At 42.3% G+C, this 27,958-nt stretch overlaps 1 protein-coding gene across 1 annotated transcript; it reads right to left on the bottom strand.

Moving 5' to 3' along the window:
• On the bottom strand, window positions 1–22,857 carry LOC131278663 (CUB and zona pellucida-like domain-containing protein 1). The gene is made up of 9 exons (XM_071215542.1): window positions 22,818–22,857; window positions 13,228–13,378; window positions 11,313–11,527; window positions 9,421–9,571; window positions 8,884–9,101; window positions 8,232–8,404; window positions 6,779–7,170; window positions 5,815–6,083; window positions 1–4,278 (listed from the first exon to the last, which is right to left on the bottom strand). The coding sequence occupies exons 1-9, from the start codon at window positions 22,855–22,857 to the stop codon at window positions 4,106–4,108; spliced, it is 1,782 nt and encodes a 593-aa protein (XP_071071643.1). The 3' UTR covers window positions 1–4,105.
• Window positions 22,858–27,958: the final 5,101 nt, after the last annotated feature.

Genomic DNA, 27,958 nt, shown 5'->3' with positions numbered 1-27,958 from the left:
GGGAGGGGAGAGAAATAAATAAATAAATAAATCTTAAAAAAAAAAAAAAGAACTGGCTTTCTTTCACCCAGATCGGCATGCAGCCCTAGCCTAGGCTTCAGCCCCACCTCTGGCAGGGAGGAAGCTGTCAGGCCTTGCCCCAGCCTCTCCAGGTAACTGCAGGTACATGCAACTAGCACAGACTGAACAGTAAGAAGTCTACTGGGACAAAAGAAGTCATCTTGGACCCGCACTGCATAGATTGCTGCCACACCTGCAGCTCCATCCCTGCCTCAGGCAGGGGAGAAAGGGGTTGAAGCATCATCAGTCTCTCTGGGCAGCTACAGTCTAGGCCTATAAGACTTGGATAATTCCACACAGCTGTGGCTCTGTCTCTATTCCTGGCAAAGGAGAAAGTTGGGAGAAGCTTCATTGGTCCCTGGGAAAATGAGGACAGCTTGAGCCTCCACAGCTTACAGCAGCAACTACATCCTTGGTTTCTAGCACACAACTAGCAAGGGGAAAAGGGCAGGAAGCCCTCAATTAAAGAGAAAAATTGCACCCAGAAAAAATACATCTAGTAAGTCAGATGCCAAGATACCAACAAAAAATTACAATTCACACCAAGAAACGGGAAGATATGGCCCAGTTAAAGGAGAAAGGTGAGCCTCCAGATGACATAAAGGAGTTGAGACAACTAATTATAGATGGTCAAACAAATCTTAATAAATTCAATGAGATGGCTAAAGAGATTAAGGATATTAAGAAGAAACTGAATAAGAGAAGACTTTGAAACCATACATAGAAAAATAGCAGATCTTATGGGAATGAAAGGTGCAATAAATGAAATTTAAAATACCTTGGAACCATACAGTAGCAGATTTGAGGAAGCAGAAGAAAGGATTGGTGAGCTTGAAGAAATGGCCTCTGAAAGCAAACATACAAAAGAACAGATGGAGAAAAGAATGGAAAAAATTGAACAAGGTCTCAGGGAACTAAACAACAGCAAGAGATGTGCAAACATCCATGCCATTGGTGTCCAGAAGGAGAAAAGAAAGGAAAAGGGGGAGAAGGAATATATGAAGAAATAATGGTAGAAAATTTCCCAACCCTACTGAAGGACATGGATATCCATGTCCAAGAAGCACAAAGCACTCTGATCTGAATAAATCTGAATAGACCAACTCCAAGACACCTACTAATGAGAATGTCAAACGCCAAAGACAAAGAGAGAATTCTGAGAGCAGCAACAGAAAAGCAAGCATACCATATAAAGATACCCAATAAGATTAAGTGCCAATTTCTCATCAAAAACTGTGGAGACAAGAAGACAGTGGCATGATATATTTAAGATACTACAAAAGAAAAACTTCCAGCCAAGAATCTTATATCCAGCAAGGTTGTCTTTCAAAAAGGAGGGCAAGTTTAGAATATTCACAGATAAACAGAAACTGAGAAAGTTTGAAATCAAGAGACTGGCTTTGCAAGAAATACTAAAGGCTGTGCTACAGCCTGAAAAGAAAACACAGGAGAGAAAGGCCTGAAAGAGAGTCTACAAATGAAGATTATTTCAATAAAATTAACTAAAAGTGTCAAAAGAGTGGTGAAAATAAAATATGACTGACGAAACTGAAATATTCTGTTATAACCTTAACCAACAATGTAAAGCACTTGTATTCAGAAAACAACTCATTGTTAAAAGAAATCAAAAAAGGCCTAAATAATACTCATGGATTGGAAGATTAAATATCATTAAGATGTCAATATTACTCAAATTGATACACAGATTCAAAGCAATCCTGATAAAAATTCTACCAGCATGTTTTAAACAAATGGAAAACATGATTATCAAACTTATTTGGAAAGGTAAGTGGTCCTGAATAGCCAGAAACATCTTGAAAAGGAAAAGCAAAGTTGGAAGCCTCTTATTTCTGGACTTTAAATCATATTACCTAACTACAGTGGTAAAACCAGCAAGGTACTGACATAAAGACAGAAACACAGACCATGGAACCAAAGTGATTTTTCAAAAACAGACTCTTATATCTGTGGTCAAGTGATTTTTGACAAGCCTGTCATACCCACCCACCTCAGGCAGAACAGTCCATTCAACAAATGGTGCTGAGAGAACTGGATATCCATAACCGAAAGAGGACCCCAATCTCACACGTTATTAAAAACACTTAACTCAAAATGAATCAAAAACCTAAATATAAAAGCAAGAACCATAAAGCTTCTAGAAGAAAATGTAGGAAATTATCTTCAAGGCCTGGTGGTAGGTGGTGGGTTCTTAAAGGAGATAAGAAGAGGACTGAGATGGACTACTGAAGTTTAATGTATGTAGAAGTTTTAATTAACTTTACTGAAAAAGTGTATAAATGTATAGAGTTAACACATTATCATAAATAACAGCTGGTTTATAAATGGGAATGTGACTGAAAAAGGTAGTCTAGGGATGTACATGTCAATTGAAAGAAAGAGAATAATTTAGGGACTGAATAACACAGTAAACCCAGCTGTTGATGAGAATGTGTTTGATGGTATAGATGCAGGAGTGTCCTTTGTGAGCTAGAGCACATGTATTTCACTATTGCAGGGTGGTGAGAATATGGAGAAGCATGGGAAAAATATAACTGCAGTGACCTATGGATTGTGGTTAACAGTAATAATAGGGAAGTGGATTTGGCTCAACTAATAGAGCATCTGCCTATCATATGGGAGTTCCAGGGCGCAAATCCAGGGCCTCCTGGCCCATGTAGTGAGCTGGGCGATGCGGAGTGCTGATGCACACAAGAAGTGCTGTGCCATGCAGAGGTGTCCCCTGCATCAGAAAGCCCCACGTGCAAGGAGTGTACCCCACAAGGAGAGCAGCCCCAGGAGTGGTGCCACACACATGGAGAGCTGACACAGCAAGGTGACGCAACAAAAAGAGACACAGATTCTCGGTACCACTGGCAAGAATGCAAGTGGACACAGAAGAACTCACAGCAAATGGACATAGAGAACAGACAACGGGGCAGGGGGGGCAGAAATAAATTTTAAAATCTTTTTTAAAAAAGCAGTAATAATAGAATATTCATGCATCTATGTGAAAGATGTACTGTGTTGATAATGGGGGAGCATGGAAAAAGTGTGTCAAATGTACGCTATGGACCTAGTAATAGTCTAATGATATTATCTCATAATCTGTAACGAGTATTCCACCATAGTATGGTGTGCTGATAGAGGGGTTCTGTATATGAATTCTGCAGATGTGCATGATTGTTTTGTAAGTTTACAACTTCTGTCATAAAAATATATGTAAAAAATAATAATTGGGTAGGTTGTGGGAAAAATACACCCAATGTTAAGATAAGGACTATCATTAGTAGTAAGATTTTGAGGATATTCTTTCATAATTTGTAATAAATGTCTCACAACAATGCGAGGTGTTGGTGGTGGATTGAAGTATGGGACCTCTGTATGATGTTATGCATGTTTGCTTTGTTAAGTTCACAACTTTTACCATACACTTACTGTTTAGGTATGTTCATGTATAAATGACATATACTAATACTAATAATAATAGGGTGGGTTGGGGGGAAAGTACACCAAATGTAAGATACTTTGGTTAGTAGTAATATTTTGAGGATGTTCTTTAATCATTAGTTAAAAATGTTTCACAACAATGCAAGGTATTGGTGGTAGCGTGAAGTATGAAAGCCCTGTATGAGGTTATCCATGTTTAAGTTTACAACCATTACTATTCACTTATTATTTATGTATGTTTATGTATGAGTGATATACTTCAATAATGAAAAAAAGTGGAAAGAAAAATAACCTTTTCCTTTTCACCTAATATCTGCTTAAAATGTTTTATGTTTATAAAAGGGGATGTTTTAAATTCATTTTCTATTCAGTGGCTTTAGTTCATTAGAATGAGAGCTGCTTTACATAGTGTCTGTTCATGTCCATCTTTCTGCAGAGGTATTATACTCTATGAAACACACTCTGTCCTCCATGACATGACCACCTGTATATGGCTTTTATCAAGCCCTTCCTAATTTATTCATAGCATAATAACCATAAGGTACCATTTTCTTGGGCATTCTGAGAACTGTGTCTCACTTAAGGCTGAAGCCTTTGGTTAATAGCCCTGCAGCTTCTGGTACCTGTACTCTGCTCTTGCATTTACAAAATGCCTCCTTGTAATTGTAGCCACAATCACTACATTCAGAGCAAGGACCATGAATGAAAATAGATGCAGGCCGTTGAAAGGCTGATGCTGAGTTCCTTCTGGATGTACTTGATGCTGAAATCCTGTAATTGGGGAAAAAGATCAAAAAGGCCTTAAAAGAAAATATTTCTTACCAATACAAAATGTTGGTAAATTTATCATTTCTCTGCACACCCTATGAATCTTATGCATGAATGATTGTATGTATAGCAATGCCCACATAACATTGAGAACCATTATCAAGTATTTGAATTGGCTCATTTTATGTTTCATTGCAAAGACAAAATGGCTTTCAATGTATTTGTTTCAGACAATTGACTTAGTTTGGGTCCCTGATCTGAGGTGAAAAAGTTGTGAAATTCAAGCAAGCAGCAATGCAGGGTCATGTATTAATGGTCATTTCCCAGAGTTATCAAAATATATTTATTAACAAAATATATTTATTAAATATATTCATTAGTTTATTCCCTTGAAATAGGAAAAGGATACTTTGCTATTATGTAAGAAATATATATAGTCTTTCATTCACTAATTTGCAAATAATTTCAAGCTAATATCTATCTAAAGAGCTGTCATGCAAGACTTAATGAATGTGTTTATAAGGTTACTGAATTTAATTATGTTTTGTCTTGTTTGCCATAGAAATAATTTGCAACAAGCCAGAAATTATAATTCTTCATAGTCCATGCAAATAATAATAAATAAAGAAGGGGTCATGGGATTTCTTTTTATGCCAGCATCATTTTTTTCCTAAGATAAATTCTTATAGACAGTTCTTATTCAATTGTGGTTTATCCTAAAAAATCATATTAAACTCAATACATTTAATACCAGATAGTTGGGTCATATGGGGAAAATGACTCAGAAACTAGCCATCTAGTCACTCTGAGAAGTTTGCCTCACTTCTGCCCCATGCAACGTAGCAGAACTCAGGTCCTGTCCTTTTCAAATAAGCAGGATTGTCTTATGTCAATATACTATTTTTCCTTTGTCAAAAATAACTTTTGGAAGCAGATGTTGCTCAAGCCTGCTTCCCACATGGGAGGTCGTGGGTTGGGTCTCCAGTGCCTCCCAAATAAACAAAAACAAACAACAAGCAAACAAATGAAAAAACCAACTCAGGGGAGCCAATGTAGCTCAGTGGTTGCGTGCTGGCTTCCCACATATAAGGTCCCAGGGTCAATTCCCAGCCCTGGTACCTCAAAAAATAATAATCATAATTTTTTTATTCCAACAGGTGCTTGTGTGAGATGCCATTTCATTTTATTACTTATTCATTAAGAGTATGCTACTTTTTGAGTCTGTTATCTGCTATGGTGTCTATAATAAGGTACAAGGAAGTTAAAGGAAACTTCCTTCTCTTTAGAAAGGAGGCCATTCCATCAATAGCCATAAAGGCAATGAGTTATTAGTGAATAAAATGTTCAAGCTGTACAGGTTTTGCATTCTATCAACTGATGAAGAAAAACTTGATCCTCACACTTAAAATTGATAATTTACTTAGGGTTTTGCTCAAACGTCTATTACAAGCCCCTAAATTTAAAATATATTTACTTAGAAATGTTATTTCAGCAGCATTTTTGGAGCCATGAAATCATGAAATAGCATTTTTTCCTTACCTGACTCTCCGCTTGCACTCCGATCCCTTTTCAGACGAATGGGTCCAATGACTGAATCAGCCTTCCATTTGTATGAAGAAATGTCTCGTTTTCTTCTAGAGACACAGCCTTGATTGCAGCGAGACTGATGGTCACTACTATCACATATCAAAACCTTACACTGGAGATAAACAGAGCCCAGACTTCTCAAGAATTTAAAGGCATTAAATTGGAATCTTCCATAGTGTCCAGCTAAGGGATATACCTTACACGTCTCATCTTTGGTACATCTGAAACAGAATTTATGAACATGTTTAGAGGATGAACAATCAGTATTTTCAACATTGAAAGAAGATCATACAAAGTTCTCTCTGAATTGTGAATCCAAAAATCTCTCTAAAAGATATGTTTTAGTTCAGAATACAGAAGCTAACACAATTGATTTGAGCTCTATGAAAAATAGAAAGTGCCCTTCAAGCTGTATAATTTCTAGCCCTCACAGATTAATTGGAAAATCTATAACTATGAATTAGACTCAAACAACTTTCTTTACATGCTTGCTGTTATGTGTCAGTATGGTTGAGGTAGTTAAAATCCACCAGCTTTAGGAAAAAAGCTTATACTTTTTTCATAAGAACACCACATATATTTTAATGATATTTTGTATATGTTCAAAAGATGGCACAAATGAATTAATGTTCTGGGTTTCTGTTGAAAATGACATAAGGATGGAAAAAATAAACACTAAATACAGAGCTTTCTTGACAAAAACAAAAATTTGTTTCCAGCAGCAATTAGTGCATAAATGAATGGGCTGTAGCTAAAGAAAGGTTTTATCTTAAATTATCTGTAACTAGTACAAAGGAACTGTGTTTTATTAAATGATTAAAATAAATTTAATAAGATAAATGAATACATATATGAGTATTACTTCATTAAAATCATCATTTGTCCTGCAAAAATGAATACTATACACAATACATACCCACTCCTGATTAGGTCATAGATTGGAGATGCAAAGTCTGATGTGGCAGAAGCTCTACAGGTCTCGAGAAATACCACCAAATTTGGATCTGAGGTGTGTAGACTGACTTGAACAAAAAGAGTTTGGTTCAAATCCACATAATATGGTGCCTCATGTATAGGCTTTTCAAACAAATTGGATTCAAAAAGAGCCATGCTTGTGTTATATTTTCCCAATGCATTCTGATTTTGTATTATGTCATCTTCTGTTATGTACATCAACTCCACAGTGGAATTATGTTCCATTTCACACTTCACAATAATCTGGAGATGTTTCTGACGGGTGATCACCTCTGAAGTTGGGGATGCAGTCAGGGTGATTACATTGGTGTAGGTAATTGAATGACCTTCTGCCTGCAGAACAAGAGAGGATTCAAATTTTCTATTTTGAGTCCATTAATATCATACAGCATAGAGGTGAATAATATTTGCAGGTAAGGACAGAATTTTCTTAAATCATGCATTAAAAGCTTCCATGCCAGAATACTCTTAAATTTGTTTTCTTTAAGAAAAATTCAGGGGAGGTAGAAAGAATTGAAAGTAAAATGAGAGGGTCTGCTTGGATTAGAAAGACTTGAAGATAGAATTCAACAGATTTTTTTTTTGTTGTTAGATAAAAATCTGTTTCGATTGCAATTTTCCAAACATTTAAAGACTCTAAACCCTAGAATGCATTACTCTACCCCCATAAATAGCACCAAGTTAGCGTGGCTAACTGCAATAGACTCTATGTACATTGCCCTCCCTCATGAAGCCTGTGTATTCATTTTTTGGCAAAAAAGAAAAATTGATAATTTATTTCTATTCTTACTGATTCCTCTGGAGCAGATTTCATTCTTTTCAATACCATTGTTTTAGAAAGTTCTGAGTGAAAAAGTTTAGGGTACACATCCTAAAGGGACCCACAGACTAAAAGTGTTTGAGAGATTGAATTGGATATCTACAAATATCAGGAACAGACAATATAGAACAAACAACAAACTTGAAGTAATGTTCTTCACATTTAAAATAAGGATAAATAAACATTAAATAGGGATAATGCTTTTACCTTCTGCTTTTACAGGGGAAAAGAAGAAGATTAATAAAAATACAGTTATATTTCTACCAAATATGAGACTAACATTTTCTGCTCCAGTGTTACTCGTACGCTATTAAACCCATAGTACTCAGGTGTTCAAACCCTCTCCAGTAAGGTTTCAGGATTTTTTAATTCAGAGAAAGATAATCCCTGAGAAATGAATGTAGTAATTTGGCATTTATGTGTGAATGAGCAAGTGCACATGTGCATCTGCATATACTTACCATGTATGCCTTGCCACTGAGATTGGGGCTGTTTGTTAAAGCAGCAGCAAACATACCCCAACTAATACAACATGTATTTGGCGCTTGACAAAACCCACAGTGTTTCAGTTTACCTTTTTGATTGTACCACATCCATCTAGAGGAATAGAAAATTCCACAACATTTGATACTATTGGTCGGCAAGTTGGATCATTTAGTTGTAGGTTATTCTCATTATATTTAAATGATTCCAGGTAGGATTTGCTTATGATAACTCTCATCTTGTCAGAAGAGCAAGTTAAAGATGCTATCAAAAAAAAAAAAAATCATCATGTTTATGTCAGCTAGGAAGTCCGGGTGTTGAAAAGCTAAGCATGTAGGAAAATATATAAAAACTCAAAACCCAGTCTGCTCTAAACTATAATCAGAAGCCTGATCTAGCAGAGCTGCTGATCCACATTTTACAAGATGACTTGTTCATTGAGACCTTGTTTGTGGCTAGACTCCGTAAATGTAATCTTTTTAATTGTACCTTTGCAGAAGGGATTAAGGAAAATAGTTATCACTTTTGCAGATATTTTTGCAGGTAATAAAATCATGAATTTCCTATTTGATGAAGTAATGCAAAGAACTGATTCTTAAGCTTCGGTATGCAAATAGTTTCCAAAGTATTTGATAGGCTTGCAAATACGACTAGCCACAGGCAGGCTAAGAATTAAGGCACAGTTCCTAGGTACCAATCTTCAGGGAGCTCAAAAGAGCTCAGGAACATAAACCAAAACTTACTAGTGTTGACATTTTCTGCATATATTGAGGTGTAAGAAGCGGAAAAGCCCCGGTAGGAGTTGGCATAATCTGTAGATAACACAACAGTCATAGAGTCTGAGGAAGATTCGAAGGTGGGCGTCACGCGGCCACAGACTTGTCCCAGCAGGCCAGAACGCGTGGAGGGGCCATCATAAACAGCAACAAAGTCAAATCGGCAGTGATCGTCTATTTCTAGGCTACAGAATGAGGGCCAGTTAACCTGTATTTTCTATAATCCCAACAATCCCAACGTTTGAGTGACTAAGGAATTTTCCTTACAGTGACAGCTTAGCTTTATGATGCTCAACCCAGAGCTTTGCCAGTCCCTGCCAAGGCTTTAGAATCGTCAGAGAAATCACCAACTTAGTTCAATGTGGTAATATTGGCATGTCCTTTATATACAGAGTCTTTGAAAAGTGCCCCTCTCTAGGGGGCGCATGGGTTCTTTTTCTTCCCTTGTCCCCCCACCCCACTTGCCAGTTTGCTCAAACAGGACAGGTGGGCCCCAGTACTTACAAAATCTCTTTGAAGTCTAATTTTATCTTGTAACCTTTCTCCACTTGGATGTACCACACACAGTAGGCCAATGTGGGGTGCGCCTTTGGGTAGTTGGGGCTGGTAAAGGAGCCTTGCAGAGCACCCAGGTAGCCCCCGCAGTCCGGAATACCTGAATGGGACGGACGGGAGGGCGGCAACAAGGCAGAACGAGACAGAGACTTCCTTCCATTTCTGTGTTGCACATCCAGATGACCCTGCCTACTCTTTAAGGGCTATTCCAGCTCCCACTTTCACACGGGAGAGAGCATGAGGTTTTGATCCCTCTTCATCACTGATTTCATACCCATCTGGTGCCAGGCAGAGAGGGACTCATTTTTTTTTCTCTCTCTCTCTCTTTATTTTTTTAATGTTACATTAAAAAATTTGAGGTCCCCATATACTCCCCACTCCCCTCACCCCACTCCTCCGCCCATAACAATCACCTCCTCCATCACCATGAGACATTCATTGCAGTTGGTGAATACATCTCTGAGCACCGCTGCACCTCATGGTCAATGGTCCACATCATAGCCCATACTCTCCCCCAGTCCACCCAGTGGGCCATGGGAGGACATACAATGTCCAGTAACTGTCCCCGCAGCACCACCCAGGACAACTCCAAGTCCCGAAAATGCCCCCACATCACATCTCTTAAAATGTGACTCTGATAAGACAGCTGCCCCTTCTGAAGACCCTCCGTCACCGAGGCTGAGCCACTGAAGCTCTGAGAAACACTGTCAGAACTGGCATTGGAAACCCCCTCTTAGCTGCAGCCTCACTTTCCAATCACATCAGCCGCTTCCACAGGACCTGCTGGCCCAGCCTGTCCTTCCTACCCCTGCATCTCCTCCGGCTGTTGGATCCAGCAGCAGTGAATCTTCCTCTGCTGACTCTAGTCCTCCCCATCCAAGACACTCCTGCTCAAAGCTCAGCTCAGAGGCAGCCTTCCCGAAGCCTTCCTTGGTCCCTTCCCTCCCCAGCTGGAAGCCAGAAGCACCTGACATAGGAAAAATGCTGAAACAATACCGAGGGCTCTTTTCAGAGAGATGAAAAGTAGCTTCGATTGGCTACATCACAGGATACATGTCAGATAGACGCTAGTGATGAGCCTTGAAAAGCTGGCCTGGGCTGGCCGGGGAAACCTGGACTGCTCTACTCTGCAGATTTGCTGGCACCAAGGAATCAGTGGAGAACCATCTCGGGTTTAAGCAGGAGAGGGACACGAGCAGGTGGGTATCTTGGCAAGAAAACCAGAGTGACACTTTCCTCATGAATGCACTCAGGCATTCTTCTTTGCCTGTAATGGGATTTAGGTGCTGCGAATGTGGAGCCATGTAAGTGAAGCCTCTGGCTGCCTGACAGTCTCAGGTTTCAGATGTGAGCTCAGCAGTTCTCAAGAGGTGCTCCCCAGACCATCTTCTCTGTCAGAATCACCTGGCGAAACTGCTCAACATGAAGGTTCTAGAGCCTGAACCCAGATCGAATGAATCAGATGAGAGAAAGGAGTGATCTCTCAATGGGCATCTCAGAGCTCATAGAGTTCTTACTAGATAGGCTGAAACTGGAGAGTCTGCTTTGGGCCCTATCACAGGGCACCTCAGCATGGGGTCATCTCAACAGCCCCCCCTGGTAGCATGTTAGAAAGGCAAATTCAAGGACTCCACCCCAGAACTCCTATATCCCAGGAATCTGGGACTTCAGCTCTACAGGTGGTACTTACGCATCTTTAAGTTAGGGAATCATTGCTCTAATAAATAGGGAAATCTCAGAAGAAAAAACCTCAGACTCAGGATTTGAAAAGCCCAGGCAGGCACGCTTGTAATCTCTGCTTACAGGAGCTGTACGTAAACGATGTATAAACGAGGACTTACGGATTTCAGGAGAGAAGAAGTAGTAGAAGATAAAGACAGTCCTTTGAACACTTGCAGAGTCAGTGATGATTTGAAACGTCAGGGTGTTGGATGATGATTCAAACACCGGAACGTAGTCATTTTTACTGCAGACTGTCCCTAGCAGAGGCCCTCTGGTGGAGGCTCCATCAAAAACGGCAATGTGCTCCGTTTCACAGCTTGCATCTGGATCGAGCCTGTAAGAACACGGTGGCTGGAGAGGAGACCCTGGCAAAGGAGGTTTCTCGGGGGCCTTCCATTACTCATATTGGCATCATAGTTTACAAAGTGATGACATGAGCCCTCACTGCAACCTCTCCAAGATCTACTGTCACTACCACCACTGCCCTCAAGGTCAAAGAACTCAGCCCGTAACTGCATCAGGGGAGCAAACTGCTTTGCCAGCCTCATGTGACAAGGAAATGGGGAAGACAGACCTAGGACCTCTGTTCTTCTCTCCTTTCCCCATGTCCGTGGGGCCCTTTGGTGTAGACCTTTGTAGGACCTTCTAAATGAAAAGTGACCCCCTTCGACATATGAAGTCCAAGGTTGTTTAAAGTGCAAGGGACTCTTTTCCATGACCACAGCTCTTAAAGCCAAACTTTCTTCGCCCCGGCTGCCCCTCCCATTCCTACATCTTCACTGTTTCCTTCTTAATGATAGTCCCATGCTGTGCAGTAGACAGGGCAGTCCAGGATTTTACTTTTCTACCCATTTTGAAAGGTCTTTCCAAGTACCTGCAGAGGACACATTTCCAAGATGGCTTAGAGGAAAATATACAAGGACAGTCAAATCTGACTTCTCCTTCCACCTTGTCATTTACAGCTGCTGAGTAACTTGGGACAAGTGATTTTCCCTTCTTGACCTCAGTTTACTGTTCTATAAAATGGGGCATCACAACATATTCCTTCTCTTGTGTGAGATTTGTAATATTCTGAAAATAAAGCAGCACTCGCAGGCCTGGCATATCAGAGAAGTCCAGTATACGCTGAATGGTCATTTTTCCCAAACTTCCCACACTCTGTTCTCTCTTCCTCTTTCTATGTAGCAAAATAGAGTATATGTTTCTTACTAGCGCTACCATTCCAGGAAATTGGAAAGTTTCCTTCTCGTTTCTTTGAGTAACAAAGGGAAGTCAAGTCCAGCTCTGATGGTATACACCTGCAGTATACAGTGTGGAGGCTGGGCCAGCAGCAGCATCACCTGGGAATATGTTGCCAATGCAGGTTCACTGGCCCCAGGCTGCACTTAGAGAACCAGGACTCTGGGGGTGGAGCCCAGTGATTGTGCTTTAACGGGTCTTCCAGGCGCTGTTGGTGTCCCTCAAGTGTGGGAACCACTGGGGCATACGGAACCAGGTTGCCTGAGTCAATCCCTCTCCCACTTTTATCAGGATGTGGCCTGGGACAGCTGAAAGGGCTTCTGGATCTACTGATTGTGGGTCAGATAGTATCTTCCCCAGAGGGTTATTGAGAGGATTAACTGGGACAGTTCTCATGAAGGCCTAAGAGAGTCCTTGTAGTGCTTTGCCAAGTTCTCACACTGGGACCACCTGAGCACTAAAATATCCTGATGCCTGGGTCCCCCTCAGATGACTGTGAGCTAAGTGTATGGGGTACAGCCCAGGAATCTGTGGTTTTGGAATTTATCCCTGCTGATTCTAATGCACCCCAAAATTCGGAGCCCCGAGTTTAGTGTTTTTTGCCTGGAATCTGGAAATAGACCAGCTGGGAGCTGATCCTACCAGTGCCTGGCCTGCAGACATCAATCAGGAAACACCAGCCGTGAGCATCATCAGCGCCATGGTGGATGTGCCCTGCAGGAACAGCTGCATTCTGTCCACAAAGAAGCCCCAGAGTTCACCCACCGTCATTACGGGACGAAAGTCTCTACTTACTGGAAGTGGGAAAAGATGATTCTGATGCTTTTGTTTTCTGGTCTGTCTATAGTCCAGGTGCAGTTCTCACTGGGGTTGAGTTGCAGGATCAGGGCTTTGTGGGCCTCGCCCAAGTTGGCGCCTCCCAGGCTGGCACTGCACCTTGATTTGCCTGGTGGAGAGTGTAGTGGCACTGAGGAGAGCCACCCCCGCTCTCCGTGATGGGGAGTCTCCCACCCCACATGTGGCTGCCATACAGGCATGAGTGGGATGTAGCTCACCCCAGTGCAAGGTGCCAGCAATTGATTTCTCCTTCTTGGGGAGAACATTTTTACAATTTCTCTGTAGTCCAAAAAAGAGTAAAGCATATATTGGGCCCTGAGGATAGATAGTTTTAAAAAGGAGCTTTAAAGCTAGTTGTCTTACCTCTGATAAATCTACAACTTCTCTGAGCCTAAGTTACCACATTTTAAAATACTACCTACCAGGGAGTGGATGTAGATCAAGTGGTCGCGTGCCTGCTATGAGGTCCCAGGTTAGATCCTGGTACCTTCTAAAAACTAACAAAACAAAAAAACCAGCTCTCTTTGGAGTGTGGCTTTAGCTCAATGATTGAGCGCCTGCTTCCCATGTATGACGTCCTGGGTTCAATCCCCAGTACCTCCTCAAAAAAACAACAACTACTACCTACCTACTTTTTAGCATGAATCTTTTAAAAAATAAAATACTACATTTATTTATATTATAGACTCTTTAAATACTTTATTCATTATATATAAAATAAAGTAACAATAAAATTAAATTTAAAAGGAGATTTTAGACTACACAAAGAACTCTTAACAGCTCAATAACAAAAAAACAAACAACCTAAATAAAAATGGACAAAGGAACAAATAGATATTTCTCCAAAGGTGATGTACAAATGGCCAATAAGCACATGGAAAGATGCTCAACATCCTTAGGCAGTGGGACAATGAAAATCAAAACCACAATGAGACACTACCTCTCATGTGTTGGGATAGCTATACTTTAAAGACAAATAGTAGCAAGTGTTGGCAAGAATGTGAAGAAATGGGAACCCTCATAAACCGTTGCTGTAAAATAGAAATGTAAAATGGTGCAGCTGCTTTGGAAAACAGGCTGGGAGTTCCTCAAACAATTAAACATATGTCCCAATAATTCCACTCCTAAGGCATGTAGCCAAGAGAAATAAATGTGTGTGTGTGTATATATACACATATATATATACATATATTCACAAAATCCTTGTGACTGTTCACGGCAGCATTATTCAAAATGGGTAAAAAAATGGAAACCACTCAAATGTTCACCAAATGATGAATGGATAACTAAGGGTGTTACATGTATAAAATGGAATGTTATTCAGCCAAAAAAAGTACTATTATAAGATGGGTGAGGCGGCGGACGTGGCCCGGTGGTTAGGCCGTCCGTCTACCACACGGGAGGTCCGCGTTTCAAACTCCGGGCCTCCTTGACCCGTGTGGAGCTGGCCCATGCGCAGTGCTGATGCGCGCAAGGAGTGCCCTGCCACACAGGGGTGTCCCCCGCGTAGGGGAGCCCCACAGCAAGGAGTGCACCCCGTAAGGAGAGCCACCCAGCGCGAAAGAAAGTGCAGCCTGCCCAGGAATGGCACCGCCCACACGGAGAGCTGACACAACAAGATGACACAACAAAAAGAAACAGAGATTCCCGTGCTGCTGACAACAACAGAAGTGGACAAAAGACGCAGCAAATAGACACAGAGGACAATGGGGGTGGGGAGAAGGGGAGATAAATAAATAAATAAATAAATCTTAAAAAAAAAAAAAGAAAGATGGGCGAACCTTGAAAACATTATGCTAAATGAAAGAAGCCAGCCCCCAAAATCATACACTGTATGATTCCATTTACATGACATTTATATAGAAGAGGCAAATCTATAAAAGCAGAAAGGAGATTACTGATTACCTAGGGCTGGGGGCATTAGAGGGAAATGGGGAGTCCCTGCCAGTGAATACAGGATTTCCTTTTGGGTGATGAAAATGTTCTGAAACTAATTGTGGTGATGGTTGCAGAACTTTGTGAATATATGAACAGTAAACTTTAAGTTAGTAAACTGTATGGTATGAGATATAATCTTAAGAAGAAGCTATAGTTGAATATAAAAGAAGAAAAATACTTCATAATGGAAACTGACTAAAAATTAATAACACCACTTAACAAAAGAAGCAAGTTTTTATTTTTTTTCTCATCTGTGGCTCAGTGGTGTCCTTACAATAAATATTTATTTTTCTCTAACAAGAACTATTATTTTTATTGAATTTATTAGTGATAAATCAGAAAGCACAAACTGTGAAAAGTAAAAACCAATGATCTCATCCAACCAGAAAAATTATCGTTAACAACTTGCTATAAATACTTCAAGACCCTTTTCTTTTCTCTTCTTTCCCTCCTCTTCCAGATTTTTTAAATACCTGAATGTCTATATGAACATAAACACAGTCATTCTGTACAAATTTCAAAGAGTTTTCTCTCAATGTAGATTATGGGCATCTTTCTTATAGATCAGCTTCATTTTTTTTTTTAATGCCACAGAGTAGTCTTCTATATGGATTTATCATAATATACATAATAAATAATGGAAATTTATGTTGTATTTTAGTAATTATGTAAATGCACATACCTGTAAGTACATGTCTTCCTGTAATTTTACAATTACTTCCTAAAATAAAGTCTTAGAAGTGAAAATATCCAGTAAAATCCCATGTGTTTTTATGTTTTTATATATATTATCATATAGTCCTGAATAAATTCAGTAACTCAATATGCAACTGAAAGCATTTAAGAGTAATTTTCTCTACATATTCAGGACATCAGTGGCTATTAAAACTTAAATTTATGTGAGAGACCTCTGAAAAGCTGATCTTCTGTGATTTAACTGCAAAATCTGGTTCAATTTTCTCACCTTCAGATTCAGTCGAATTCAACTGTGCCAAACACGAGGAAATTAAAAGGGCAAGTGGGATGAGCCTTCTTAGTGCCTCCATCTCCGTAAGTGGCTAGGCAGCGTGGAGGGCCAGCAGCCTTTTTATATCTCTCTGTGTATCAAAATTATCTGGTTTCATAAGCTTCCCGCTGGCATCCAGGGAAATGTGTCGATTGGAGTCACACAAGGAGTAGATTTACATGAGAATGTAACAGCTGTGTGACTGGTTCGTTATCAGCAATTCGCAAAAAGTGAGTGTTTGATATCCCACCCCCCAAAGCACACACGCCTTCCAGAAGGTTTGCAGGCACTACCAGAACAAACGCTCTTCCCCAGGGGATCTCCAGTTCTCTACACTTAGGAGGCACCGAGTAACCTCGTGGTGTTGACTTAGAGCTGGGCCTTTGTCCCAGGCTTGTTCAGATCTAATAGAACATCATCACTGACTTTTGCAGCCTTCACTGCTCTTCAAGAATGAAAGGTGTAGGGTTCCAAAGGATCAGCTGGGCTAGAGGGGTACTGTGGCACATAGACAAACTCTGGGTCCAGCTGGGAAACTCAGCTGCCGTGCCAGGGTGCTGACACTGATGGGGAGGAGAGAAATGGCGGAGGATGGAGAAGCAACAAAAATCACAGGCCAGGAATTTAACCCTGGGAGGATCAGACATTCCGAAGCAGGTGAACCAAAGTCCTTCAGGCACTATGTTTTATGGATGAGAGAAGGGAATCCTCGTGTCCAAGGAGAGACAAGGAAGGGCGAGTGAGTGTGTGTTTGGGCCTATCCTCTTTCATTCATTCTACAAATAGTCATTAGTGTCCGCTCGAGGCCCAGGGAATACATGAAAGACTGAGAGACACAGCCCTGCTCACAGGGGGCTCACATTCTAAGTAGGAGAGACAGAGAGCCGACAATAAATGGGGAAGTGGAGTTGGCCCAATGGATAGGGCGTCCACCTACCAAATGGGAGGTCCAGGTTCAAACCCCGGGCCTCCCTGAACCATGTGGAGCTGGCCCATGTACAGTACTCATGCGCACAAGCAGTGCTGTGTCATGCAGGGGTGTCCCCCGTGTAGGGGTGCCTCACATGCAAGGAATGCGCCCAGCGCGAAAAAAAGTTCAGCCTGCCCAGGAATGGTGCTGCACACATGGAGAGCTGATGCAGCAAGATGACGCAACAAAAAGAGACACAGATTCACAGTGCCGTTGACAACAACAGAAACAAACAAAGGAACACGTAACCAATGAACACAGAGAACAGACAACTGGAGTGGGGGGGGGGAAGGGGAGAGAAATAAATAAAAATAAATCTTTAAAAAAAAAACAATAACAAATGTTAAGTAGTGAAAATATTAAGTATGAATGTAACAGGTGATGGGATAGAAAGAGACTGCTGTGGAGGAGGAGGGTACGTTAGGGTGGCCAGGGAATGCATCTTGAGAAGAGGAACTTTGGGCCAAGGCAGATAGAAGGAAGCACCCATGTTTGATCTGGGCTTGGTGGGGGCAGGAGCAAAGGCCCTGAGGCAGGCACCAGGTAGGCACATCTAATATAAGGGAAGGCAGACCAGTGTGGCCAGATGTGAGGGGCAGTGAGCTGGGAGATGAGGATGGAAAGTAAAGGCAGGGAAAGGCCAGATAAGGGGTTTGGAGTTCAACTGAGACTTTGTAAGCAGGAAAACAACAATTTTTAAAGCATCCTCCCAGGAGCACTGTAGAGAGCAGAGGCAAGTGTAGAATGATCTTCTCCATGGAAATCCTCTCCACAAGGCCTCAACCCTTGTGCATTGTTCGGCCTGCCCCACAGCCCAAGATGCCTCACTGGGCTAGGCCACTGGGGGTCCCTGGGGGGGTCACGGTCCCAGGCACTGACCCGGGGGTCGATTCCTTGTGGACCCCTGCAGCAGGTGTGTGGCCCCAGGCCCAGGGCTGCAGTGGCAAGGCCAGCACCTGGGGCCTGGCAAGCTGAGTTCACAGGAGCTTGAAAACCCACTTGGGGACCTGCCCTGTTGCACTCAGCACTGCCCAGGGACCTCCAGGCCGGCAGGGGCTGGTGTCCCATGTGAGACGAGTGGCCTCCTTCTCGGGGTCCTGGGCTAGCACGAGCAGGAAGCATGGGTATGGCACAGGCACCCTCTGCTGATGAAGGACCGCGCTCCCTCAGCCCGTCCACAGAGGGCCCCCTCCACCCCTGGGCTTTCCTACGGAACCCCTCGCCCTCTCTCCAAGGACATGACCTCCTAATGCCCGGAACCATTACCTCTGAGCCTAACTGCTTACAGGCTGCAAATCTGGGAGGGGCCTGGCACGGGGGAGAGGTGCCTGGGTTAGCAGTCAGGAGAGAAATGGGGTTCAAGTCACCACAGTTTACCATGGGCCCACAGGGTGCTGGGCCCTGGGCTTGGCAAAAATCATCTCACTCCACCCTCACAGTCACCTTTGCAATTTTATGTCAAGGAAACTGAAGCAGAGAGTGCACAAGGCTAGTGAAAGGCAGAGTTGGGGTTTGAACCCAGTCTTTCTGGCTCCAAAGCCCACATCTTACACTCTTTCCCCACGGTCTACCAGAGGGGTGTCCCGAAATCCCCTGCCCCATGCTGTGCACGCCCAGCCCCTCGGCAGTGCCTGGACTCAGGCCATTCGGCCCATTTATGGAGCAATTTTCCTGGCACCCCAGTGATGCATGCTGGATGCTCGCTGGGTGGGGTGAGATGAGAGCCAGACACACTCCGTGCAAGAGCTCGCTGGCAACCAGAGACCATCCCAGCATGCATGAACCCTGATGCAAGGCCAACCACAGGAGATGCCACCAGAGGGACAGAGAAAGGGCTGCAAGAACTCAGGGGTTCAGATGGCATCCAGCTGGAGGGGTGTCAGGGTCAGGGGGAGGTGGCCCTGCCTCTCCCTCTTGAATGCAAGCCAGGGCCACCGCAAGGCTTCTCAGCCTCCCCAAGGGCTGCTCCTCCAGTGCAGCTGCAGCCCAAGTGTACCACTGCTAATGTGAAGGCAAGGAGGCCTGGAACTCAGCCAGGAGGTGGCCCTGCCCCAAAGGCATGGGGGCAGTAGCCATCTCCTTCACCAGCTCTTCTTGTTAACCTTAGGCGATCAAGTCCTAGGAGAGAGGGCGAGGGGAAAGAGACTGTAACCTTCACCTCATTGTTAAATTTCTTCAACGTGATAACTGCTCTTAAGGTGACTCCATCTTCTTAGGAAATATAAATGGCAATATTATACCTTGAAGGAGCATGATGTATACAACCTACTGAAGCAGGCTAGTAAGATAGGGAAGCAATAGATGGATCTGGAACCTGGCAGAGAGTCCACATGGACGTCAATACCCCCAAGATGGCTGTTGGAAGACCCTCCCCAAGATTCTGCCATTGAGAATAAGACTTCCTCCAGAAGCCGCAAGAAGCCCCTGATATTCCCCAAGACTTTATCGTTGGGCCCTCATGGGAGATTGATGAGAGAAATAAGCAATCCAAATGGTAAACTGCTGGAGCGCCTCACCTGCCATTAGCAAAGGGGTGGAATCATTAACAGTTCAAAAAGCCAGGCAGGAGGCCTGCAGGAGCACTCTCACTCTCTCTTGCCTCTGGACCCTGGCTCTAGCTGCCTTCTCCCCCACTTGGATGACTACAAAAGTAAACCTGGGGATTTATAATCTATAATGGGGATGAGAAAGATATGCTGAGGACTGAACTGCTGGACACAAAGAAAACAGAAACTGATTCTGGAAATTCCAAGCCTCTGAAAATCAAACTCCCAGATGAAAGTGCTCCATTTGAGGACTTAACTAAACTTAGAACTTGTAAATCAGAATTGAAGACGCAGTTATCTAGGCTTGGGCCCCTGCTTCCTGCATGCCAAACCAACAAGCTTTTTGAGAGAACTGTATGAACAAAACCACTGCCGCCTTAAACTAAAAGGGACATGGAAAAGAGAGATTGAAGGAAAATCATCTTTAAAAGCAAAACCATGGAAGCCGAGATCTGGAATTAAGACATCACCTTGGGCCATGAGAGGAACCCCACCACGTATACAGAGAGGGTAAGTTCACCCCAGCAGTTGAAGAGGATGGATGTTCCCACCTGATGTTCAGGGAGAGTTTTGCCACCCCAGGGTACAGAGGGAGATGGAGAACATTCCTCAAGGAGTAGGACAGCTAAGGTTAGCACCCTATAGGTCTGAGAGGGGTGGACCTGTCCCCCATGGATTAAGAAAGGCCAGGTGGTCAGCTCATTACTCTGAGAGGGTTGAGCCTGTATGCCAAAGGCCAGGGAGGATGTTGCTTTCATCTCACTGAACAAGGGGGGTTAAGACTCTAACCCAAAGATTGGGCAAAATGTGGCAATCACCCCAACACTCTTCTAGGGTGAGGTTTGGAGCTTGGTGGACACCCAGATGCTTGATGAGGGTGGAACCAAGAAAAGTGCTGTTGGGCAAGCCTGTGGAAAGTGTGGGTTCCCTTAAGGCCTGAAGGAGAAGAAACCATTGTCTTAAGAATGACTCTCAGACTTTGAAATTGAATAGACGATGCCCTGCAGGTTTACTGAACTCTGGAGGACCAGTGACTCATGTTTCCCTCCCAATTTATCCAAGTTGTAATGAAATGATTATCCTCTGTTCACTTGTGTATTGGAAGCACATAAATTGCTTTGTAAGTTTCAGAATTCTATAGCAGACAGGACTTTGCCTCAAGACAAACTGTATTTCTTTAAATTGATTGTGATGCAATTTACTACTTGCATTGTTACAGTTTAAGGTTTGTTTAATATTGTACTGTCTTTTGGAATTCAGAGGGTGGAGTTTAGCAGTTTGATATGGTTATATGTTCCAAAAATAGATATTGGATCATGTTTGTAAACTGCTCTGTACCTGGGCATGATTAAATTATGATTAGGGCTTCGATTGGGCCATGTCTGTGGGACATTGAGTCCCTGCCCCTTGGTGGGGGAGTCTCGCAGATAACATGCACGGCAAAAGGACAGAGTTGGAGGGTTTTTGATGTTGGAGTTTGATGCTGAAGTCTTAAGCTGGAGCCCCAGGAAGTAAGCACACAGAGGGAAGAGAAGCAAGCAAGACCCAGGAAGAGAGGAACCCAGGAAGCCTGAAACCTCACAGATGTTGACAGCCATCTTGCTCCAACATGTAAAAATAGGCTTTGATGAGGGAAGTAACATGTGCTTTATGGCCTGGTATCTGTAAGCTCCTACCCCAAATAAATACCCTTTATAAAAACCAGCAGATTTCTGGTATTTTGCATCAGCACCCCTTTGGCTGACTAACACAGTCCCTCATGCTAGGGAAACACAACCCCTACAGTACAAGAAGAAAATCAAATTCCAACTTGCTTAAGTCACTGTTATTCTGAGATTTTCCTTTACAATCATAACTAAACCTTAACCGAAAAACAGCCAGGTAATTTATTCAACTTGACATGAAAAAGTAAAATTGAGCTTTTAGGAGATTTGAAGAAAATGTCCCCTGAAGAAAAATTTTAGACACAAAAGTTCAATTTTAAATTTTGAATTTCTATATTCACCATAATTTCATGGTTTAAAAACTTATGTAAAGTGCTTCAAAAGCAAATGAAACAATGAAATGACAAATGATTTTAATGTCCTCCAGAGCACTAGAAGAATTCTTATGGTCAAGGCAAAGTTCTTTGAAGACACTTGGGAAGTGCGTTGGCTCTGAAGCTGTTGTAACTCTCAGGATTGCTGGTAAGCATTACGTTGCTTGGAGGCTACTCACCATCCTTTCCAGAGAAATTTGTATCCTCATTTGTGAATTCAGAAGGACTTGATCTTCGCTCTCCAACATCTATTCAATCCATCAAACACCTCTATGGGTGAGTATTTTCATCCTCATTTCAAAGACAAGAAATTGAGGTTAAAGAGATTAAATTCCTTCCCTGGTTGAACCTAGAGCCAAGAGTGGAGCCAGAATCACTCAGCGCAGACTCCAGAGTGGCAGGAGAGTCAGATGAGGGAGACCTCACACGGGGCTCTGGGAAGCAGCCCTCTACTCCATGGGGTCTCCCCAGGACCACAATGAGGCAGGTTAGTACAGGGAAATGAGGAAAAGATGAGACACAACATGACCAACAGACAACATGACCAACAGACAACGTGGTCATGAGACCCCGCCAAGACAGTGACCTTGACCTTGAGGTCCCAGTTGGGACTCTTTCCAGGCCCTCCCCTTGACCCCGGCTATTACAAACAGTCCTCACCTTTGGCCCCACCAATAAAAGCTGGGGTCCCTAGCCTTAGCATTAACAAGGGGAGGAGTTAAATACCTTTGGTTTATTAAACTAAAGATAGCCACACAAGCCAAATTGTGCTATATACAAAAGCCTGCATCAAATCATCGTGCATATTTCCATCCTTTTCTTCCATTTCTCAGCAAGCTCTGTTCTTTTCCTCCATTTCCCGATAAATTCTTATCACTGGCCTAACTCAACTGGCATGGTCTCAATTATTTTATGCAACATAGCCAAAAACCTAGAGGACTCCAACACTACTCCAGCTTCAGCAAAGAAGGGCTGGAGTGCCCAGGGCCTAGGATGAAGGTCACAATCCTGAGCATGGCCTTCGAGGCATCCCCATCATGCCTGACTTACCTGCCAGCCTCCTCGCCCACTGCCTGTCCCCGCAGCCCATGCTGTTCACCCCGCCGAGCCTGCCCCCCACTTTGGCTAGATGGGCCCCCCTCCAATCCCTCCCTGGTTGAATCCTGGTCCTGCAAGACTGCACCCCAATGCCCTCTGCTCCTGAAGCCTTCCCTGATCCCCCTGCCCCTCCCTCTTAACTATTTCTCTTCTGCCTCCCAAGACCCTTTTCTTTGAAGCTATGAAAACTAAGTTCCTTTGATGTAGGGATTTCCAGGCCTTGGTTTTGCCCCCTGAACAGAAACTCAGCAACTAAGGAGTCTGCATCTGGCCTTCCCTTGCTGAACCCACTCCTAGTCCCAGGAGGTGTCCAAATAAAGAGTATCTGGGGATTGTCAGCTCTTCATGGTACTAAAATGACTGGAACTTTTCATATTCCTCCCTGCTAAGCACCTTCTCAGCCACAGGACCCGGTCTGGGATGCGTGTCACATCCTAAAGGAGAAGCTGTGGGCACCTCCCTAAGGAACCAGCCAGTGCCTCTCCTGGGCCCCTCTGTACCCGAGGCTACTGGATTGCTCGGTTTGATAATACTTCGGGGTTGTGCTTTGCAGATTTATTCAAGATGTTTGTGAGCCCTTAATGTCAGGAAGTGGGATCTCTGGATTCATATGTGCCTAATTAGGTGTTACAGGCAATGACACAAATCTAAATTTTGTCAAACTGGTACCATCTTGACCCACCAGAATCTCTATGTCCAGATACAGCAGCAACTAATTCAGACATGGTTTAGGAATTGCCTGTTGACCCCAGGGCTCCCTGTGTGCTTGGAAGTGTTTACCTGTATTCCAGGGAGGAGGTAATGGCTCAAACCTTCCTTGCAGATGGGGAAACTGAGGCTCCTGGACAGAAGTGACCCTGTGGGCCCCACAGCAGGGCAGAGGGTGAACTCATGTCTGGTTCTGAGACCTTCCCCTCTCCTCCGTCCAGATCCAGTGCCCTTCTACCATCAACCTTCTGGAACCCTCTGAAATGTTCTCTTGTTCCCCATTCTGTCCCCCTAACTCCTTGACCCAGATGCTGTGCTTCTGCCTCTAAGCTGGAAGTCTGCAAAGAAAGTCACAAGGAGGGAGGTGCTGTTTTTGCTTTTGCTTTTTGCTTTGCATCCTAAATAGTACCTCACTCATGATCTGCATTTAATGACTCTCAGGAGGGCTGAGAGTGATGGGCATCTACAGAGGTCTCACAGAAGGAGGAAGGGCAGCAGCTGTGCTCAGAACCAGTGAGTTGAACTTCATGGTGCAACCAAGGTCAGAGTAACCTGCTGTACCTGTGTGGAAAATTCCTTATCATTCATACTGTTTTAGTTTCCCCATTGCTAAAACAAATACAAACGATGTGAATTTATTGACTCATGGTTTTGAGGCTAGGAGAAGTCCAAATCAAATCTAATTCAAGGCCTCATGAAGGCGATGGCTTCCTCCTGAGACTGGCGTTCAAGGGATAGTTGCCAGGGATCCTTGTCCTGGGCACCTCTGTCACCTGGCATGCACATGCAATTGTGCCCTAACTAGTCCTCTCCTGGCCTCTCCTTTCTCTTCTGGGTTCTGTTGACCTTCAGCCTCTTGCCTCCTGCGGCTTTCTCTCTGTATGAATTTCATTCTGCTTATAAAGGACACCAGGAAGAGCATTAAGACCCATTCAGATTGCCTAAGGTAACCTCATCAAAAGGCCCCACTTACATTCAGCCAACCAAGCTGTCTTTGAGTCTCTGGTCTGGAGATTCAACACAGGAACAGGAAAGCTGAGACTGAAATACTTCCATGTAAAGATACACTGACTAGTGCTGTCTACTGGTTTGTCTGAAAACTGCATGGACAAAAACTGTTCACACTCTCTGTATCCAACCACTGGGAGAAAATCTGTACCCCATTAGTGAGTCCCTGGCCTGATTTGAAAATTTAAGCTGGGTGGTTTTAAAGACTGAGAATAAGTCTAAGACTTTTTAAAGACTAAGAATAAATCAAATATCAAAGGAGAATTATGGGGAGAAAAAGAATATGCAAGAGAGAAATTAGCCATCAAGTAAATATACCAACTTATTCAGATGCCTAGATAGCAACAAAAATTACAAGTCATACTGGAAAACAGGAAAAGATAGCCCAGCCAAAAGAACAAAACAAATATCCTGAAGAGATATAGGATTTAATACAATTAATCAGTGATAATCACACAACAGTCCTAAATCACTTCAAAGAATTTAAAGAAAACATGACTAAAGATATAAAGTACATTAAGGTGACACTGGGAGAGCATAAAGAACAACTGGAAAACCTGCAAAGAAAAGTAACAGACCTTATGGGAATGAAAGACATGATGGATGAGATTAAAAATACATTTTTTAATTAAAAAAATAAAAATATGTATATTAGCAGCACATAAGAGTAGATTTGAATTGCTTGAAGACAGAATTAGTGATTTCAAAGACAGAATGTCTGAACTGGGAAAGACAGGAGAATGGAAAGAGAAAAGAATGGAAAAAATGGAACAGAGTCTCAGGGAATTGAGTGACAATATGAAACACATAAACCTTTGCATTATGGTGTCCCAGAAAGAGAAGAGAATGGAAAATGGACAGAAAGAATATTTGAGGAATAATGACCAAAAACTTCCCAATGCCTATGAAGGATGTAAATATCAATATCCCAGGTCAACACACCCCAACCAGAATAAATCCAAATAGACTTACCCCAAGACACCTACTATTCAGAATGACAAATATCAGAGATAAAGAGGATTCTGAAAGCAGCAAGAGAAAAGCAAAGCATCCCATACAAGGGAAACTCGATAAGATTAAGAGCCGACCTCTCATCAGAAGTCATGGAGGAGTGGAAAAAGTGGTATGATGTATTTAAGGTACTAAAAGAGAGAAACTGCAAGCCAAGAATTCTGTATCCAGCAAAGCTGTCCTTCAAAAACGAGGGTGAGTTCAAAGTTTTCACAGATAAACAAAACTGATAGAATGTTACAAAAAAGACCAGGTTTAAAAGAGATACTAAAAGGGGTGCTATAGTTTGAAAGGAAAAACAAGGATGAGAAATTTGGAGAAGAGTTTAGAAGTGAAGATCATTAGGAAGGGTAAACTAAAGGATAAGAAGAAAGACAACAGAACAATATAACAGAAAACCGAAGGACAAAATGGATGAAGCAATTCGAAGTTGTCAAGTAGCCCTTCACATCTATCCAATGAGTCCTGAAATATGGAAAGAAAACCTTTCTTGGGCAAGAGCACTCCAGGAGCAGCAGAAAGTAGCACAGAAGATTAAAAAGAGTGACTCATCAAAAGAAGTGATAGATTTCTCACCAAAGTCAACTCATGACTATGACTGAAAGTTATGAGATTGTTGCTGTTTGTGCGGCTATTGCTGAGAAACAGAAGACAGCTCCAACAAATAAAACAATGGTGATTGTGTCTGCCTCTGGGACAGTAGAGACTATAACTGAGAAGGAAGACGGTGTTCCAATACAAGATGGCTCTTCTGTTTTTATCAAAGCCTGATGAAGGAAAAAGCATAACTTTATTATTTGAATCTGTCTTTATTATGATTCAAAGTTTTAGACATAGGGATATTTATTCTGGAGAAACAGGGCAAAACTACTGTGTGTAAGAAAAATTTTCAGATGAAGCATATAAATCTAAATGGTAGCATTACTGAATAGTGTTTGGACTATGCTTTGATAAGTTATGGTTTATACTTAAGATTAGAATTCTGAGCAAAATGTTTTCTATGTATAATTTAATTTAATCCAAATATAGGGATGGATACATTCTAAAGACACAACTTGAAAGCAAATTCTTGAATAGTAGATAACTTGGTCAGTGTTATTAAAATGTTGGCTCATTGACTTTTGTTTCATTATAAACTCAATAAGTGATTACTTTCTGTCCTAGAAATATAGTTACTCTTTACTCTGTTTGCCTTGCTCCTGTAGAGTAAGTTTGTCACAAAGCTTAAATGTTTTCAATATTCATTTTGATTCAAAGTTGTGGCTTTGTAATCTTTGAAAGTTCAGCCAAGAATGCATGCAAATGTGAACATTTTGAAGTTTTTCTTAATTCTGATTTGTGCTTAAGTTTTAGCTTTAAAGAAGTTATAATACTGGTAATTGCCTCCTTCAGTATTAGTTAGATGTGTGAGGTACTGATAAATGTCACAATGATGATTTTATTTTTGGGAGGGTTATTAGTGTAGGTAGGTTAGTCCTTACCACAAGTGAGTAATTTTTTAAATGTTCATTTTTTAAAAGAGTGGCTTTTACAGATATATCATAATAAATTGTATGGCTACATTTCTTTAAAAAAATAGGGGATAATGTGGGAGGGGGGAACATGGGAATCCCTCATACCTTCGATGTAACTTTTCTGTATTCTAAAACCTCTTTAAAAATAAAGTTTATTTTTTTAAAAAAGAAGGTCCTTCTTACAATGGGGTCACACCCACAGGAATTAATTAAATTTAAGAACATGCTTTTCTGGGACACATAGCTCCAAACCACCACACACACTCCAAGAATTCTCACCAAGTTCACTGATTTTGCACGTGCCCATCCTGGGACTAACACCTGGGTCAGGTGTTTGCCATCACCCTGATACCTGCAAGACTGCACCTCAGAGCAGCCCCGGGCCCAGACAGCCTGGATGCCTTCTATCCTTGACCCAGGACCATGTCTGCCTCTTCCATCACTCCTTCTGGACTGCTTCTGGATTCTCATCTTTACCTTCAGACTCTTCCATCGAGGATGACCTTATGAATGCCCTGACAACTGCCCCAAGAAGAATCCAGTATTGCCAAGAATGGACCTCCCTAATTGAAACCCTGTGCTCTCTGAGCCCAATGGTGTCCAAGGGTCTGGAGGAAATAAAGATGTAGAGACAATGGGTCCTCGGGCTGACAGCAGGCTGAAGTTTCAGTCTGCTTCTGAGTCTTCTGAAACAGAAGACCAAACCAAAGGTATCTTTTTTTTTTTTTCAGAATCTCAAAGAGAAAACTCTATGTATTAAATTCCAGGCACAATTTTGCACTAGGTAAAAGCTTTGTGTCATTCAAAGACATCATTTTTTCCTTTTTGCCTAGTCTGCTAGGAAGCTTCAGT

This window comes from Dasypus novemcinctus, chromosome 6 (genome assembly GCF_030445035.2).
Source record: "Dasypus novemcinctus isolate mDasNov1 chromosome 6, mDasNov1.1.hap2, whole genome shotgun sequence".
In the NCBI taxonomy this organism is placed as follows: Eukaryota; Metazoa; Chordata; class Mammalia; order Cingulata; family Dasypodidae; genus Dasypus; species Dasypus novemcinctus.
The sequence above is the reverse complement of the archived record's forward strand: the minus strand, read 5'-3'. Positions and strand labels throughout refer to the sequence as shown.